Source organism: Rhincodon typus, chromosome 16 (genome assembly GCF_021869965.1).
Source record: "Rhincodon typus isolate 14 chromosome 16, sRhiTyp1.1, whole genome shotgun sequence".
NCBI classification, from domain to species: Eukaryota; Metazoa; Chordata; class Chondrichthyes; order Orectolobiformes; family Rhincodontidae; genus Rhincodon; species Rhincodon typus.
The window spans coordinates 42,890,348-42,909,707 of NC_063347.1; the positions used below are offsets into that span (position 1 = coordinate 42,890,348).

A 19,360-nucleotide genomic window follows, 5' to 3' on the forward strand; every position below is an offset into this window, starting at 1 on the left:
TGGGGCACTGCGTGCAAGATATGATTCAGCGAGCACGACTGTAACAGGCTACCGACTAGTCTGTAAGACAACTCAGATTTTGGCACTAGTCCCCACATACTGGGAAGGAGTGTTTTGCAGGATTGACAGCTGAGTTTGCTGTCACTGCCTAATTGCCAGTTTCATTCGTTCTTTGAGAATGGCTTGCTTGACCATTGCTATGTCACCATGCTCACGTCTTTGCAGCTCCTCTGGTCTCCAACACCGCCGTTAAACAGCTGAGAACCAGTTTGTGTTGGTTGGTTCTCATTAATAACTCTTTAATTTACCTCCATCTGGAACCCTTTCCTGGGATTCAGACTCAGACTAAATCCAAAGCTACATACTTCCAAGCATCTTGCTTGGCCCTGAGCTAGGTTTCTAATCCCAGTCCCTCTCCAGGATTAAACGTTAGTCCTCTCAAATGACCTCTCATCCTCAGTTTCCTGCACACCATCATGCACAAACAGACTTCTCCACAGCTCTGTTACTAGCCTCCTATTCCAAACTAAATCCATCCTCAGCCAAAATACATATCAACTATCTCCACCAACTCCTCATTCCCCAGCAAACACTCAATTTCTCTGTCGTGCATTAAAAAAAACTCCTACCATGGTCTGGCTCCACCCTAATTGTACAATCACTGCTCAATCCTATGTCCCAATCTGGGTGACTCTGGACCCAGTAACTGTGGATCAATGGCACAGCCACAGTTGTGGGCTCTGCAATGGTCGTGTCAGATTAATTGTTGACATTTTACTCTGACCTTCAAAAACGTCCTCAAAACCTAAATCCCATGTGATCTCTCCTGTGGCCACACCCTCCAACGTGACCCCTAATTGGAGCCCAGTGTCTGACTGCTACTAGCCCCCACTGCTTACGCTCAGGGTCTAGGCCCGAAACATCAGCCTTCCTGCTTCTATGATGTTGCTTGGCCTGCTGTGTTCATCCAGCTCTACATCTTGTCATCTGAAATAAACCACCGTCTGTTCACATAAAGCTGTGCGCGCTGGCTCCCCCACATGGTGGATGTTGGCACTACAAAGTCTATCACATACATCGATACGATTCAGTGTGTGTCTCATTCACAAATACATAAACATCTCAAACACATACCATTTTCGGGATTTGTGCGCTTTTTTTTAAAATCCGAGAGTGCAAATGAAAGGTGGGGGTTGCATACAAGACAGAGGAGAGAAAAAGATGGCTTTTAAAGGAATGCAAGTTGTTGTAACACATCTAAAATGGAAAAATATCACCAGCTATTTTGACTGTCCCAAGGTTTGATTTTCTTTTGAAACAGAAATATGCAAATTCCAGAATGGAACATCTGCATTCTGACCATTTCAAATACACCCAACCAACTAATTAGTAGTTAAGAGAGGTTAAAGATGTCTGTGAATATTCCCAACAGCTGGCCTGCACAGGATCTGAGTGCATGGCTGGGGACTCCAACCTATCCAGATGCAACTACTCATCTCAAAACCCCAAGTAACAAGAGACTCGTGAACACAACCCAGTCCATCATACAATCCGCTGACTCCATCTATACTTCCCACCGCCTTGGGAAAGCAGCCAACATAATCAAAGACCCCTCCCACCCAGGTATACTCTCTTCCACCCTCTTCTATTGGGCAGAAGATATAAAAGTTTGAAAACATGTACGAAAAGATCGAAGCAAGGAGAAAGCTGTTCTGTTATCAGACTTTTGAACAGACTTCTCAACATGTTAATTCTGATCTCTCTCTCTGCACCTTCTGTGGTTGTAACACTTATTCTGCACTTTGTATGGTACAACCTGCCTGTATAGCACGCAAAAACAACACTTTTCACTATCTCAGCACGTGACAACAATAAAGTCAACGTGGTATTGTTATTGGTTAAGACAGCCAGTGATAATATAACTTGCTTACTTTTCCACAGTTAAAAACAATTTCACTCCATCTTTAAATGGCTGTTTCTTGACCTTTGTCTCTTCCTCCTGCATCTCATTCCCTCTGGGCTTCTTTCTCTGTTCACTGCCCTCTGCTCCCCACTTACTCTGCTTCACAGGTACAAGTTATTTGCATCAACACTTAACCATCAATGAGAGGAGATGGAGGGTATTAGTTGGCTTCGAGCTCAAGTATTTCATTGAAAAGTATCATTACCATTGACAAAAAAAATCTTCCCACAGCCTGATGCTCAACGACTGCCAGATGAATAACTTTTTTTTTTACATTTCATTCACGACCAAAGTTTCAAGAATGCAGTTGCCACACTGCCATTTTTCACACACATTGAGGTTATCTCAACCACCTCAAATACTCAAAATTAATATTATTCCAAAACTTATCAAATCATTAAAATTAAATGAAAGAAATCTTGTGCAGCGCACAAGTCAATATTTTGAGTGACTGATGGTCCACCTTAAGACTGCATCATTCAAATTTTGCACATTTTTTAAATACATTGTAACTCAATTAGATAATTATGAATATTAATGTTTGAAATCTACTAGTTTGTGTGCCAATGCACATAATCAAATCATTATAGACATCATAACTCGCTTCTCTTATAAGAACTGATCATAATAATTCTGTCTGGATGCTGAAGGATTGTACAGATCAATTGGAACTGATCCATTAAAACATCTACTTCATACATTTGACACAATTTCCCCCGAATCTCAGTCTTCTCAGACTAAAGCTCTAGCTTGTAACAGCAGCAGCACACAAACTGGTGCCAGTGAACACAACCAGTTAGATTAGCAAGAGCGTTACATGCTTATCAAAAAAAAACTTGCCTGCAGTCTCCTGAAGACTCCAGTTCTCAGGTTTCCAAAGCCATAGAAACAGGTCGGGTTTATAATATTTCCTTCCAATTCCTCATAGGGAGTTTGTTCAATTTCCCAGTCAAAATCTTGCAGATCTTCCTCCTCTTCAGTGTTAACAGAGTGTCCTGCAACAAAATTGCAGTGGTATTTCATCTACTCTTGTTCTAAAAAGCTTCTACAGAATTGGAAAACAATCTTAGGAGCTCAGCTCAACAACTGCAATTTTCAAAGACAGTGTATGACAACTTGCCCAATAGGTTAGCAAGTGGTCTGGCATCAAATATATTGTCCATTTACAATCTTATTGAGACTAAGTAACTTACAAATTCAAACATTCACTCCAGATCCATTTTGATAATTATCACATTTTGAGCATCAAACCTCAGACAAGGTAAACGGATCTTGGAGAGGGTTGAGCACAGATTGACCAGATACCTGGATTTAAAGTGGCACTTAGGAGGACAGGTTGTATAAAGTTGGCTCGGATTACCTTGGGTTTAGAGGGCCACAGGGTGATTGAATCGAAGCAGTTAAAATGCTGAAGGCATTTGAGAAGGATACAAAGCAACCATTTTCTCTGTTGGTGAATGCAGAACAAGAACAGTGGCCAAGATTTTCTGATCAGGACTGGAGGCCCTATTTCTGCACCCGATTTCACACAAAAAAAAACAACTTACCTTTGGGTAATAAGTTCTACTTTCAAGTTTCTCAGATGGCAGCATCCTGTTATGAAGCAGTGGAGACATGTCCAGGAATGGTCACCAACAGCAGGGAACCATGTTCCCGTTTTTGGAAATAAGTTAAACGTGACCTTTTCCTTACTGCGAATGCTCTGCAGCCCCTTCGACAGCTACTGAGAAAAGCTAAGCGTTTCAGCCAAGTATGGAGGGAGGGTGAGAGCTAGCTAAGTGAATGGCTGCTTACAGGAGGGTGAACAGTTGGGTCAGAGTTGAGGGTCCTGTCTAAATTTTACCAGTGAGTTAGAGTTGGCCTCTAATATTTCTTAAATAACTATTTAAGATCAAGTGAGTCTGGACCCTCCGAAATCTCTGACTCAGGCTCAGATTTCGGGACTTTTCCTGAAGGCTCCAGATGGCGGGTAATTACTCTAAGGAAACTTCAACTTCCCAACAACGCCTTACTGCATGGGACTTCCATGTGGTCCTGATGTACATTCCAATCCAGGCTGCAGAAACAACTCACTGGTCATCGGCATTTCTGGGCCATAATCTACTAGCGGAGCAAGGTCACATGAGAATTATATCAGGAAGCACCTTTTTAAAAATAAAAGTCTGTTGTCCCAGTGCCCATAGTCTTTTGTTATTTAAAGAGAAAACAAAGTGCTACCTGATTTAATTTCTGATTTCAGTTACCAATTTTAGATATAAATCAATCATCTCAAATTCAAATTAATGTCATTAGCTTCTTAAAGGGAAAAAACACAAATTATCATCTATGGCTCTGCTTAGACACATCACCCCAGTGGACCCCAAAGGAGATCAATTAACTCACAGATGTCATATAATGACTAACATACATGTCAAGAGAATCAATTAATGTTCTGACCTATTGCCAACCTCCCAATCACATCCCTTAGCAATAAACCTTCTGAGGCTGGTGAAAGGATATTTTAATAATTACCCAGCACCTTCAAACAATATTAGTGCATTTGGTCACTAAGCTAATCAAATAGCTTTTAGAACACTATATTTGAAGAAGCAAATGGGGAGGGTGACAGGGAAGTGAAGGTTCACGTCAGACAGCAAAAACACACCTATCTCTTCCAGTAGTGGCTTTGCAGATTTTGAACCTTTTGGTGCCAGAAGCGCAGTCAGCATATCCAACCCCTCAAAGTATTCTTCAGGGGTCTCTTTCGGAACCTTTATTGTAAAAATTCCTATTAACAGAAACACACAGAACCTAACTTAAGGAGCACAAGTTTTTTGGCATCAAGCAACACATCAAAATTTCTCTCTCATTACGGTAGAGAAAGTATTCAGTTTCCCATCATTGCCTCTCTGTCTTTTACATTAAGTCATTTCTTCTTTTGATCAGGATTTCGGGTCTCCAGTACTAAAAAATATACTGCAAGGTATCTGCCAGTTTGATTACAGAAGCAGTGAAAATATTGTGCATGTCTAAAGCAAAATGATTGTTTCAATATTAATTGAGAAGCGCAAGCAGCGAGAATAAAAAGACAATTCGTTCGAGAAATGGGTGCGCCTGGTAAAAAAATGCAGTGTAGCTGTGACCCTCAAAAAAAATTGCAAGAAACACTAACAATGTCACAATTCAAGTCATCTTAAATTCCAAGAACAACGTTCGAGTATGTCTGCGGTGTCATTCCACGACTATCTCGTAAAACATTAAACATGTGAAACGCAAGGAATGGGAACTTTCTTCACCAATTCTATGGTGCTTCTAAACCTAGATCAATACTTGGACTATTTTCTCACTTTGGCGAATTTATAATTAGATTTGATCTTTGCTTCTAAAATCAAAATTAAAAACTAAATACAATCATGTCTGTTGTGGTCATTACTAAAAACAGCAACTCTATTTAAACTATAACAAAGTTGCTAACTCCTTAAATACCACTAAATAGTGGTATACCATAATGTTTTCTTCAAGTCTAGACAATTATTAAATTATTCAGTAGGTGTAAGATATAACCGATATCTTCACCAGTATTTTGATCTAATGCAACCTTTAACATGATGGTCACACAAGAATGCAACTTCGCACTGTAAAAAAATTGCGTTGTAGGGAAATTGGTGCAGAAAAAAAAAGTGGCCACACTGTACAGTAGAAAGTTCACGCTATCCAAACAACATCTACTATTCATCAATCGCATCACAGCTAATTTGCGTGAATGAAACACAATCTATGGCAGAAATACCTGTGCATGTTAATACTGCTGATATTGAGCTAAACCCAGCTCTGAAGGAGTTAAATGGATTGATAACAAGATTGAGTAACACACAGACAATTCAGACAGGACAACAAGGTCAGTAAGGACAGAGAAAATAGATCACCATTTAACATACCAAACAGCAACAAAACCTTGCATTTGTCTTAAACACAGCAAAATGTCCTAAGACTTAAACAGGAGTATTATCAGTATACTTGACACCAAGCCATTGCTAAAATGATCACAATCTTGATTAAAGAGGTAGGCTTAAAAGAACAATCTTCAAAGAAGCCAGGGATGTAGAGGGAGGCACAGGGATTTAAAGGAAAGAATTTCAAACCTTACAGTCAAAGTAGCTGAACACGTCAAATCACCATGATTAAAAAGTGGGGATGCACAAGGTGACAGAATTGGAGACACATGGAGATCAAAAATTTCAATAGCAAGAAGAGGTTACAAACAGTGTAAGAGGAAAGGGTACGAACATACTTGATACTCATAATGGCAACTTTAAAATGGAAATGTTGCTCATTCAGTAGATAGTGTACATCAGAAGTACAGGGGTGACAGGCTGCACAGAGTCTTGCAGGAGCACAAGGTTATGGAAAGCGGGGAACAATTAAGGAACGCATTGCAATAGTCAAGTCTGAAAGTAATAAAGATGTGGATGAGGGCCTCAACTGCAGTGAACTGAGGCAGGGTCAGAATCACACAATGTTACAGAGAAGGAGGGACGCTACTTTGGTGATGGAGTGGATGTGTGAGCAGAAGATCAACTACAATACCAAGTTTGCAACTAGCCTGACTCAATTCCAGATATTTGGCAGAATCATTCCAACATGTTGCCACTACAGCAACGTGACTGACCATCATGCCAAATACAGCCGGTGAATGCACACACCAGTTGGCAGGTAGTATTTATGGAAATAGGATATGTGCAGGGTTTAAAGAAAAGACATATTCCACATCAGACAACAAAACATATGAACTCTCACGAACGTCATCACACATTAACTTCTGTTAGGATGGAAAGACATTGCATAAATAAAAGGTGCTGAGAAAGAACAGGATGTAAAGAATGCATCACGCAAGGTGGCTAAAATCTAGTTGAACAGGGGGACAGAGATCCATTTCTGGGACTTCCATGAGATCACTGAGTCAGTGGTAATTAGTGCCAAATTAGTTGGTGCTGTGAATTAGCAACAGCAGAGGTCAGAGTACACTTCATAGCACAAGAGACCGGCAGAGGAAGGAAAGACAGACAGAGCCAGAGAGAACAACAGTGCGTATGGGGAAAAAGAGAAAGCTCGAAAAAGAGAGGCCAAGTCAAATTCACTGTGCAGCAAAGAAATGCACGGATTTGTAAATCTCATTCAAGATGTCCAAAGACCATAGTTCAGAAGAGTAGATAAAATTGCAGAAGTCAGCACTCGAGGCTAATGGTTAGGTACAGTACTTCAACCATTCACATCATCTTTATCGAAGTCATTATCAATGAACAAAAACAGAAGTTGCTGGAAAAACTCAGCAGGTCGGGCAGCATCTGTAAAGAAAAAAAAAAAAAATCTGAGTTAAAGTTTCAGGTCCGGTGACCCCTTCCTCAAAAAAATGCAGTTCTCAGAACCAGCAACTTCTGTTTTTGTTCCTGATTTCCAGCATCTGCAGTTCTTTTGGTTTTCATTATGAATGAATTGAGCACTCCTAACATTAACCAGCAGCACGTCACAGATGCTCCTGCACTTTGACACCAGCTATAGGAAATTAATCAGGACTCAGGGGACAGCCTGTGCCGGGAAAACTGGCCAACTAACTGCACACAGGACAGAGTCATTTCTGTCTGATCTGTTGACGAGAGAATGTGAACAAGATCAGCACAAAGCGCTTAATATCTACCGATAACATCAAAGTTTTCTCATCAGTGTGCTGACATCCACAGTGGGATCAGCAGCCAAGACTTTGGGGGTTGAGCTCCAACGCAGATATAGCTGCTGTATAGCTCAAACCCAGTGCTAACAGCAACATAGCGCCTTTAAACTGCAGGGATTTCTTCTTTTAAAAACTTAAAACATGGCACTACTGGCTCATTCTGAATGAATTCCTTCCCAAAAAACCTAACAAGGAGGTTTGAAGCTTTATATGACATGTCAAAAAGGGATAATGAAAGGAGGAAACCAAGTCTTTGCCAAAATAACCACTGTTCACCCCGGGTGGGGGGAGAAATAGTGCATACAAGTGAGTAATATGCATAATGATTCGGAAAAACTCTAGTGTAAGTACAGTAAGTATGTACAAACGTCACTGTTAACACACCCTCTGTCAGTTAAGTCACGGACACATTCAGTGAGAAAGATAATGCTACTGCACAAAAACATATGCTCTGGGCTGATTATTACAGTTACTTTAAACAGCGTTAGTGTAACCATTCATCATTCTATAGTCACATTTTGCAGCTTTACAGCCAAAAACAAAGCTAACACAAGTGATATATTTAACGCCTCTACCTGCATCAGCATCGTACGAAGCTGTCTCTCTGCCATCCTCCACTATCTTTCCTGGAAGAGTCAATCTGTTTTCACAAAGGAAGAACAGATGCTCAAAGTTATAAAGGCTACACCATTGTGTACACCTTATACAAATGCTTTAAACTGTTTAAAAAAAAACACATTATCAGAGTGATAAATAAGTTTGCAAATTATAGCACAAATGAAATTTGGCATGACAATCAGGACTCAAAACTATGCACTCCAAATCCATTTGCTGTCATACTTGCCTTAAGAAATATGGTTTGGCATAAAATTTGAAGTCCACTCCATCGATATACAGGTCAACTTCATTAACCTTTGCATACGGGACATGAATTATGATAGTGAGGAAATTAGGATCTTGACTTAATTCAAAGGCAGGAGTGATCATAATTAATCCAGATAAATGAGAAAACTGCACAAATCCTGCAAGAAAAACACATTAGAAATTAAAAAGTGAAATACTACAGATCTGAAACAACTATAAAGTGGAGAAAGTCAGCAGGCTCCAAAGGAAACTCAATTGCGAAGAATACAGACTGGACTCAAAACATTAACTCTTTCTCTCTTTACAGATACTGTAAGACCTGCTCAGTTGCCTCAGCACTTTGTTTTAATTTAGTTGAGAGGAGTTGTCACTCATGTTTTTGATTGGAATATCACTAAATCTTGCAGTAAATAAAGACAGGATTCACAACAGTAACTCACTATAAAATGAGGATGTTAAACAAAAACATAAAATTTCCAAAGTAAAAGATCAATCTAAACTGAAAAGCCAGAGGAAATAGAGGTTTCTAATTCCCAGCATCCACAGCTCTTTCAGAAACAGAGGCTTTTTCACTTCAAACAACACATGCGTTGCCTTCAAGGGATTTCACCTTTATTCCATCCAAAGTTCGAGAGGTTGAGCAAACAGCTCTGGGCATGCAACCAGCTAGAATAATCGCATTTGCCAGTACGATTGTGCAATATGCCTAATCAGAGGACGTCAAGTAACTAATAGTGTCAAGTTAGAGCTGTGTTACTCCTGGATTCTCTGTTGTCAGCACGCTGCCCACTGCGACATGCTGTGATCAACAGTCTGTGCAAAGTGAACTTACCTCATTCAGGGCAACACTGAAGGTGACACAGACTGATGCTTCGAGAAGCTGGGACAGAGGGAGCATTTAACAGGGTTTCACACATGTAGATACAAGCAGAGTAGAATCAGACACGGCTGTGATACATCCTCCTCCCCAACACTTACCATCCAGGGTTTCACACAGGAACCATATGGTCCCTTCCAGAGGAATCACATAGCAACATTATCATTCCAATATGTTCCTTTGCTGACTGAATAAATACAGCTAATTTGCTCACTCTAAAGCTACTTTGAGGTTATCTGACAAAATGAATGCAAACCGTGTGGAATCAAATTGCTAAAAGTACAATTTGTAGTAATTGGAGAAATAAACAAAGGCATCAATTTTCCATTACTCACAGCAAAATCAAAGCAGAGACTAGCAGTGGGTCTCTGCAATTAAGCACAACTCCAGACAGTGAAGTGGGCAATGTTAGCTGACCTCTCACTGCTGTATTGATGGATGGTTGCACCAGCGCAGGTGCAGTTACTAATTTTTCATGTTAAGTCATGATTCCGTCGGCGCTCAGGAGGTAGACATCGAAAATCCCATGACATTGTATGAACAACAGCAATGGATTAACTGTTTGTATCGTGGGAAATACTTATCCCTCAAAAAATCACTAAGACAGATTATCTGGTCAATTAATCTCTCTGATGATTGTTGGTCAATGATATCTGCAAATGGTTACCATGTTTCTCTAGAATATGACAATGGCTTTATTCGAGGTTCTTAACTGGCTGAGTGGAGCTTTTTGGGTGTTCAAGTCTTGGAAGGTTCTTTATAAATTCAGGTTTCATTGTTAATTATAGGTCAATTAAACTGAAGGCCTTGGAAATTAATAATCAAATGAGGTACAGAGCAACCTGAGAGTAAACAGCAACAGACTGATAATGCTATATATAAATGCTAGAAGGATGAAATCATAAGCCAAGAAACTGTTGAGCTTGTAAACATCACGGGTCTGATAGTGAACGGTAAACATGACGGCTCTGATTTTCATGTTAGAAATACAGAGGTGTCAGACATGCGCAAAATAGATTTAACTGACGACCAGAACTGATCAAGAAAAGACTTTAAAAAATGCCTTAAAGAGGAAGAATTACAGGGATACAAGGGAAAGATGGCAAAGTGGTTCTGCATAAATTATGTTTGCGCAAGAAAAGGCACCCACATCAATGGGACAAGTGGCATCCCCTCTGCACTATAGCAATTTGGTGATTCTATACAATACAAAAGGCATAAAACTCCAAATACTACAGTAGGAGAGGAAACAGAGATATATTAGAAAAACAAGAAATTTCCAGGATGAAGAAAGACCCCCAAACGGAAAAGCCTGAGGAAATGAAGAATTTTCACTTAAACCTCCACAATCCATTGTCAAAGGGAGGGGGTCACTTATCTGTTGAAAAGATGAAGGACTAATTGCATTGGTGTTTAAACATACTGAAAAAGGGGCTGAGGGGTAGACACAGAGAAAGTGTTTTCATCTGCAGGAAAGATCAGAACATGTACCATAAATATCAAACAAACAGTCACAAATTATTTCAGTAGAGAATTCAAGAGAAACCTCCTTACCAATAAGACTACCAAGAATGTGTATCCCACAACTTGAAGGGTTAATTGAGGTGAATATCATAGATTCATTTAAAGAGCAGTCAAAGAAAGTCAGAGAGAAAGCAATGAGGATACATTGGTAGAGTTTAATGAAGCAGGGTAGAAGACGACTTGTAGAGTCTGAGTTATACAGCACAGAAACAGACCCTTGAGTCCAACTCATCCATGCCAACCAGGTATCCGAAACTGACCTAGCCCCATTTGCCAGCATTTGGCCCACATGGAGAGAATCACTGATCCAATAGGCTGAATTGCTTCTTCTGTACAACCCATAATCATTGAAGTTGATTACAATTTCAATTCTATTCACTTAGAAATGAAACGTATTCAGGTGAACACCAGAGAATTGTTCAAATTATTTGAGAGTTTATTACTGTGTACCACTATCAAAGACTGCAGACTTGGCTTCTCTCTGCTTCAGAATGAAAATCACATTCACAACAACATTCGGAAATAGCAGAGAGCCTCACCTACTTTGGTTCAGGTTGCTGCAGGCAGTCACCTTAACAGATTTGTTTACTGAACGATCCCCAAGCCTATGGCTGAATGTGCAAAAGGGCCAAATGCTACACGTGTACTGTCATTCCCAAAGACAAAGCTGTCAATCAAATCTGCTCAGCAAGAGATCTGCCAAGTGTCATTAAGACCTTTTGAATGGCGAGAAAATTGTGTCAACCTGTCACATTTCATCTCAAGTTCACATGGCAGGTCCCACGCCAAAAGGCTATCTCTGGGGCAAGTGCTTGACTGTCGGCTCCCTCATCCAAAGGGATAGTGACCTGCTCAGCAGCAGCTAGTGGATGTTTGACCAGTCCAGAACGTAGCAGGTGAATATCCATGGGGCAGAAGCCAGCTACATTTTCGTAGCCAGATGTTGGTCTAGCTTCAGTATTATTGGAAGGCTTTTTAAAAAAAAAAAAAATGACATCCAATCATTGTGAAGTAAGATAGGCTGCAACACAAGACTGGTGGAAGGTTAACCCAGCAGACAAACAGATATACAGATTAGACCTTAAACCTGGTCTCTGTCAACTAATTCTTCTTTTGCTATCTTAAAAAAAAGCACAAAAATGGTTCAGTGGCCCTGGTCAGCAAATGGCAGCAAACTGGTTTGCCTGTCATAGCACGTGCATGCTGGGCTTACAGCATGCGCTCCGATTACATAAATAAAAACCAAAAGAACTGCGGATGCTGTAAATCAGGAACAAAAAACAAAGTTGCTGGAAAAGCTCAGCAGGTCTGGCAGCATCTGTGGAGGAGAAAACCCAAAACGTCAGCTTTCCTGCTCCTCTGATGCTGCCTGGCCTGCTGTGTTCATCCAGCTCTACACCTCGTTATCTTTCTCACATGGAGGGTGTTTTGTATGTGGAATGAACTACCAGAGAAAATGGTAGATGCAGGTTCAGCTACAACATTTAAAAGACAAGTACCTTAGTAGGGGGAAAGGTTTAAAGGGATATGGGCCAAACACAGGCGAGTGGGACTTGTCCTGAAGCCAAAACAAAAACACAACATCTGATGTCGTTTTGTACATTTTTGCTAGTTTTTTCTCATAATTTCTGTGCTAAGTACTGAGGGTTTGCCAGGATGGAAAACATCCACAACCATTTTCTTGCATTGAAGTGATTTGTCATGAAATTTCTGGCTCTGATGATCATAGTGTCATAGATGAGTTGGACCGAAGAATCTGTTTCCATGCACTATGACTATGACTAGGACTCTTTAATCAATTGTGTTAAAAGAAGTCAAATCTCTGCCATATTCCAGGGCTCAGAATGTCTACAGCAATAACGCGGGCAAATTCACTCTGAGAAAGGTCAGACTAATATTGACGAGAATATCTCAAAACAAGGGTCTGCAGTGGAATGAACAGGGAATCCTTAGAAGGTAACAAGGCAAACCCCTTGACACACAGGCTGAACTCAACACAACTGTTCATATCAAGTCACATTTCTGTTATTCAGCCGTGATGTTTTAGCTGGACATGAACTAGGTTCAGCACAACGTGAAGAACAGGAGGTTCTTGCAACATTCTGAAGAATGTTTTGTCAGCAATGAATAATCAGAAACTCTAATAATCAGACAGAATCTTTACCGCATTGATTGCCTATCAGGTGAGAGGCTGATTTACTGCAGTGATTAGTTCATGTCCTAATTCCAGAATCTCTTCGCAAGATACAAGCCCATGTGTGTAACAGAACATGGTCCACTTGCATAGGTAGGGCCATGACAACAAAACACAAAGAAAGCGCGATGATGGTCGAGTGGTATTAATCACTGGATGAACAGTCCCGAGACCCAGGAAACGTTCCGAGGACTCGGGTTCAAACCCCGATACAGCAGATGGTGGAATCTGAATTCAATTTTTTTTTTTAAATCTGGAATTAAGTGTCTAATGTTGACTACGAATCCATTGTCGATCATCGAAATGGCCAATCTGGTTCACTAGTGTCCTTCAAGGAAGCAAACTGCCATCCTTACCTGGTCTGGCTTAAAAATGACTCCAGGCCCGCAGCAACGCAGTCGACTCTTAACTGGTCCCTGGGCAATAATGCCTAGCTAGTGATGCCCTCATCCTGTAAATTAATTAAAAAAAAAGTCTGCTTGACTTGTGCCTCCATGTCCAACTAAATAGCATTTTAGAAGCAGTAGGGGCTGAGGGAAGCAATTCCAAATGGTTGAAGTAAAAGGTGGGGAAAGTGTTGAGGGGAGTGGGGCAGTGCTGTGTGTGGAGGAACCTGGTGTGTGACACAACTCTGAATGAAAGAAGACAGACTGCCAAGGGCAGTCCAGAGCAAGGCAGAGAGATTTTGGTAGTGCCCTGAAAACAACTGCTTTTGTCTTCCTGATGCTTAACCACATGCTGACAAACTGGCAGAATGACAGTAAAGAGAGAAAGTGAGGAGCTCAAGGTGGTGAGGTGGTGAGGTGGTCAAGTGTGGGGGGTGGTTGTCAGCACCCATGTAGTATCTGGGGCTGTTAAGAAAATTTATGCGCTCCATCTTGCAAAGTCAAGTTGCCAAAAAGACCAAGTAATTTTGTTTAAAATTTGCCATGATGGTCAGTGAACAAAAATTCCGCAATAAAAAAAAATCATAGGTTAATCGTCTGACAGGAGGTTCTTGCAACATTCTGAAGAATGTTTTGTCAGCAATGAATAATCAGAAATAATCACACAATAGCTCTGACTGAAGATAATGACTTATTTGGTTGATGAAGTTGGGACAAAAATCACTTAAGTCAGCAGTATTTCCAAGAGCAATACCTTTTTCCTTCAAACAACGCAGAAACATCTCTTTGCTTTGATTACGGAAGTCACAGCATAATTTAAACCTATTATTGGTCAATCCTTTGCAACACTTCAACACTCGATAACAGGACTCTCTGCTTTCACTGACAGGTTCATCACACAGACATCACGTACAATTTATCTCAAGCAGAGCAGCTCCTCTCTGTGGCTGCTCTCAAAGCATCTCATCCAAAATGACAGCAATCAGATACCATCGCACTTCCCCCGAGAATCCAAGTTTCCATCTGAAGTGCAGGGACAAAAAACCTGCCAGAGGGCAGCAATTAAACAGTCTGGCAGAGGACTGATTGGACACAAAATTAATTACACTTGCCGTTATTTATTGCTGGCCACAAACGCCTAATGATTCTAACTGCCTTAGCCAGGCTGCAGTGCCACACTGAGCTAGTTAAAGGCTTGAAATGTTTCAGCTTTATTGGATGGTTGCCAATAAAGCCTCATTTTAACAAAGGAAGTGGTGAAGGTACCAGTCAGCTCAGAAAGTGCAGTGATTGATCACGGGAATAAATCCCAGTGACATCCAATTTTTCTTGGCTGCATTCAAAAACCAAGTTTCATGATGACTCCACCCGAAAAATGTTTTTACAAAAAGCAATCTTTCAAAGTGAACCTAATTGGAAAAATGGGTAAGAAATAACTAGCTGACCCAGTGCAATACGGTCATCATTATCCCCCACACACATCAGATAATTGGCACTGATGTTGCACCGTTGACACATTAAAAAATCTAATGCCGACATCCTTACTGAGAGAGGGCGAAAAAGAAATTTAGCGGTACATAAACTTTCTCAGTCAATTTACAATGTGGTGGGGGAATGAGAGGAATCTTCTGCTATTTCAGGGGCAAAGTCCAAGCAATTCCCCTCCACCTTGCAATTTCAACAAGATCCAGGAATTCAATGACCATGGAAGTACATCATCCAACATCAAGCACAGCCAGGAACTCAGCATCTCTCTCAACAGATGCTGCAAACCCACTCAACTCAGTATCTACCTAGGACTTGCTCCAAAGGTCAATTCGAAAAGTAACCTCAGTAACATCTGTCCTAATTCAGCATTTCTGCAATTCACATGCTCACTCTCATGTTCTCTTATACTTTCAAACTTGTACAGTCCATCCATATGGATGCTATTTAATTCCATCTCCTACATCTAAAATTTTTCTAAAGTCACGATATCAGTTCATCACCTTAACTAAAGGATTCTTACGTGACACCACAGGACTGTTTAACACTTCAAAACTGCTTTATAAATCCTGTTTTAGATGCTGTCTGTTGTTTTAAAGGCAGGCATTGATTCGACAGCTAGTGTCATGACCTTTACCAGGGCTCATGCATTGACTGTGTATGTGGAACCAGACTCCCATTTATCCTCGCTGAGGTTAGTAGTTTATTGTTTTATATTGGATTACCAAACTCAACGTCCTAACATTCTACTTTATGCTGTAGCCTTGCAGTTCTGATTATGAACTGTTAAAGATCCACACAAGTCTCCTTTCTGCTCACAATGAGGGTTCACAGGGGAAGGCCAGGCAGTGAGTTCAAAGAGCTGGAAAGTTATGAAGAGTTATGTTATAAGTATTAGTCAGAGGATATTCAGACCAATTAATACCTCCAACCCTGTCCTTGTGCTGTAGCTGGTTTTGTCAAATTATTAAAAGGGAATTGGCGATTTGGAAGAAAAATGAAAATGAGATGCTGATCAGTCCGAAGCCAATAGCAGTGAAACATGATTAAGGTGTGGAATGGTTTTTCTCCTGTTCTTATATTCCAAGAAGTCACATCGAGGCTTAACTAGAGCCACTACTCTGTTCAGGCGGAAGGGTCTAGGCCCGAAACGTCAGCCTTTCTGTTCCTATGATGCTGCTTGGCCTGCTGTGTTCATCCAGCCCTGCACCTTGTTGTCATGGATTCTCCAGCACCTGCAGTTCCTACTATCTCTGCACAGTGAACCTATTCTGTCAACTATTCTGTAAATGAAGTCAAGCTCATCGAGTCTCGTTTCAGGTTGGATGTACTGCACATTTTGATTATTGGCACCAGAGCCTCACTTCAATCCTATGGAAAACGCCCCCAACCCAAAGCGACCATTCGAGGAATTGAAGTAAAACAAAGAACGCCAGATGCTGGAAATCCAAATTGGAAACAGAAATTACAGGGAGAAACTCAGCAAGTCTAGCAACATCTGTGGAAAAAAAAAGTGTTAACATTTCTGGTCCAGCAAACCTTCTGCAGAACGTGCATTAATGACACAGGGTAGTCTTCTCAAGAGGGAGTGAAATTGAGGAATTATTAAAACCTCCGCAACATCCTGAAAATTAACTTTAGTTTGCCCTGATTAATGCCTAAACCTACATAATCTTTAATTACCTGCGTACACTCAGAGTTGAAGGTTTCACTATTGCCCCCGCAGCCACCCATCGTCTTCTCTTCCTTAGAGGATAACTCTACGCCACAATTGACAAATCTGGATTTTAAAGAACTTCTTTGAAAATATCTCGGACATCTTTTGGCTACGAACACAAGTTACATATTTTGTGATTCACACACTCCCTCGTTTGCACACCCAATCCAAGAAACCATTTCTACAGACAAGGCATCCTCACTTAGAAACTGAAACATAACATTGCATATAATGTGAGAATTACCATGTTCTAGGTGAAGTATTAATCTGTTTGCAAGGAATACATATACAGGAAATGTTGACTATGTACCTCGATAACTGGCTACCTCTAGGCTACAGCTACAAATCATGTTTATTCAGAGCATAGATTAGCAGAAACAACTTACACCAAGCAGATAAATCAGAGTCATTCCCTCAGCTTACATGACTTTTGCTACTTAGGTACTGACTAGTGTTTCGGGGAGAGCATAATATGACAGCTGAACACAAGAAACCAATGAAACTCCATTTAAAAACTGACAAGTCTGCTGGTTACATGAAAGTACTGTCTGTGGGCTCAGTCACGATGGTCAGTTACCAGAGCAAGATACCAGACTGCAAGAGTACAAACATTCATTGAATAACAAGCTCCAACAAAATAAATCATAAATCTTATAGAAGCAAAAGAGCACCAAATGGAAATTATCACAGCCTCAATGGAGGATTCAATGACTGATATAATAGACACTGGATCATTAACTACTCGATTGCCAAAAGGCCCAAGAAAACTTAAGCATACAGTGCAGCAGGTCACTCTTAGCTCTGAAGGGTTGGCACAGACATGTAATGCGTCCTAATTCCCTCCAGTTTCTCTATATTCATCTATTCATTCCCCTTCAAAATATTTATCCCACTCCTATTTGACAGTCCTTATTTAACTGTTTATACCAACCTTTCAGGCAGTGCATTCTGGATCAGAATAATAGCCAAGGAAAATAAACTTTCAACTACCTTTTAATTCTTTTTCAATTCTTAAATCTGTACCTTCTGCTTACCAACCGTTAATCCTTTCAGCTTCAGGGAGTACAATTTTAACTTCTCCAATATCTCAAGAGCTAAAGTCCCCAATCCCTGCTATCAATTTACTAAGTCCAAACTGCCTATGAACCCATCTCTTCCTTCTGTTTAAACTAGTGTCACGGAGTTCAAACTGGTCCAGATTCTGCACAACACCAGGTTCCCAACGCTCCTCAAATGACTAGTCTCCTTTGAGTTTTCAAAAACCTGATGTGATTGATAGTCCTCTCAATTTTCTTCTGTTCTTTCTTTGGCTCAAACAAATAAACTTCCTAAATAATAATTCATGATACAGTTGTATTACAGGCCTCCCAACAGCCAGCAGAATACAGAGGAACAGATAATCGAAAAATGTGGAAATAACACAGGGTTGTTATAGTGGGCGATTTTAACTTCCATTAGAGCCAGGGACACACCTTTTTTTTGGGGGTGGGGGGTAGTTGGAATTTGTTACGTGCTTTCAGTATGGGGGCATTTCGAGAATAGTGACCATAACTCAGCAATTCTTCAGATACTTATGGATAAGGATAAGATCAGTCTTTGGGTGAAAGCATGCAACTGGGATAAGGCTAACAATGACAATACTAGGCAGGAACTGGGGATTGGTGATTTAGAGTGGATGTTTGAAGGTTCATCCACATCATGCATGTGGGAATCTTTTAAAGGCCAGTTGATTGAAGTTCAGGACCGGCACGTTCCTGTGAAAATGAAGGATAAGGATAGCAAGATTTGGGAACCTTGGATGACAAGAGAAATTGAACAACTCAAACAAGGAGTTAGGAGTGCTAAAGGGGCCATGGTATGTCCTTGGCAAAAAGGATTAAGGAAAATCCCAAGGAACTTCATACATATAAGGAGCGAGAGGGTAGATAGGGAAACGATAGATCTACTCAAGGACAAAACAGGGAATATATGCATGGTGCCAGAGGAAGCGGGTGAAAACCTTAATGAATACTTTGCATTGGTATTCACAAAGGAGGCCATGGTGGATGGAGAGAGGGGTATGTTGATATTCTGGAGCATGTCGCTATGAAAAAAGTGGACGTCTGGTATTCTGAAAAGCATTAAGGTCATCAAATCGCCAACTTGATTGACTTTTTTGAGGAAGTAAGAGGATAATTGAAGAAGGCAGGGCAGTGGATGTTGACTACATGAACTTTAGCAAGGCCTTTAACAAGGTCCTTCATTGTAGGCTAATACAGAAGGTGAAGTCACATGGAAACAATGATGGATGGATACAGAACTGGCTTGGTCATAGAAAACAGAGTAGTGGTGGAATGGGGTTTTTCCAACTGGAGATGTGAGACCAGTGGTGTTCTGCAGAGTTTAATGCTGGGGCCTCTGCTTGTACTATATATAAAATTATTTGGAGGAGAACAAATGTGATCTGATTAGTAAGTCTGCAGATGACACAAAGATTGGGGGAGCTGCTGATGTTGAGGAACTTGGCCAGATGGAATTTAATTTGGAACATGCTGGGTGATGCAAATTGGTCTAATGCAGGGTTTGGGCGTGTGTGTGCGTGTGCGTGTGCGTGTGCGTGTGCGTGTGCGTGTGCGTGTGCGTGTGCGTGTGCGTGTGCGTGTG

The 19,360-nt window shown here is 40.7% G+C and overlaps 1 protein-coding gene across 1 annotated transcript in view; it reads right to left on the reverse strand.

Annotated features, from left to right (window-relative positions):
- Positions 1–1,927: 1,927 nt before the first annotated feature.
- Positions 1,928–19,360, reverse strand: part of LOC125485169 (protein SHQ1 homolog) — a 25,212-nt gene continuing 7,779 nt past the window's right edge. The window contains exons 2-6 of the mRNA XM_048606741.1: positions 8,515–8,692; positions 8,246–8,310; positions 4,608–4,730; positions 2,804–2,958; positions 1,928–2,059 (exon numbers count right to left, since the gene is read on the reverse strand). Of these exons, the coding sequence (XP_048462698.1) occupies positions 1,928–2,059; positions 2,804–2,958; positions 4,608–4,730; positions 8,246–8,310; positions 8,515–8,657 (618 nt within the window). The 5' untranslated portion in view covers positions 8,658–8,692. The remainder of the gene's footprint in view (positions 2,060–2,803; positions 2,959–4,607; positions 4,731–8,245; positions 8,311–8,514; positions 8,693–19,360) is intronic.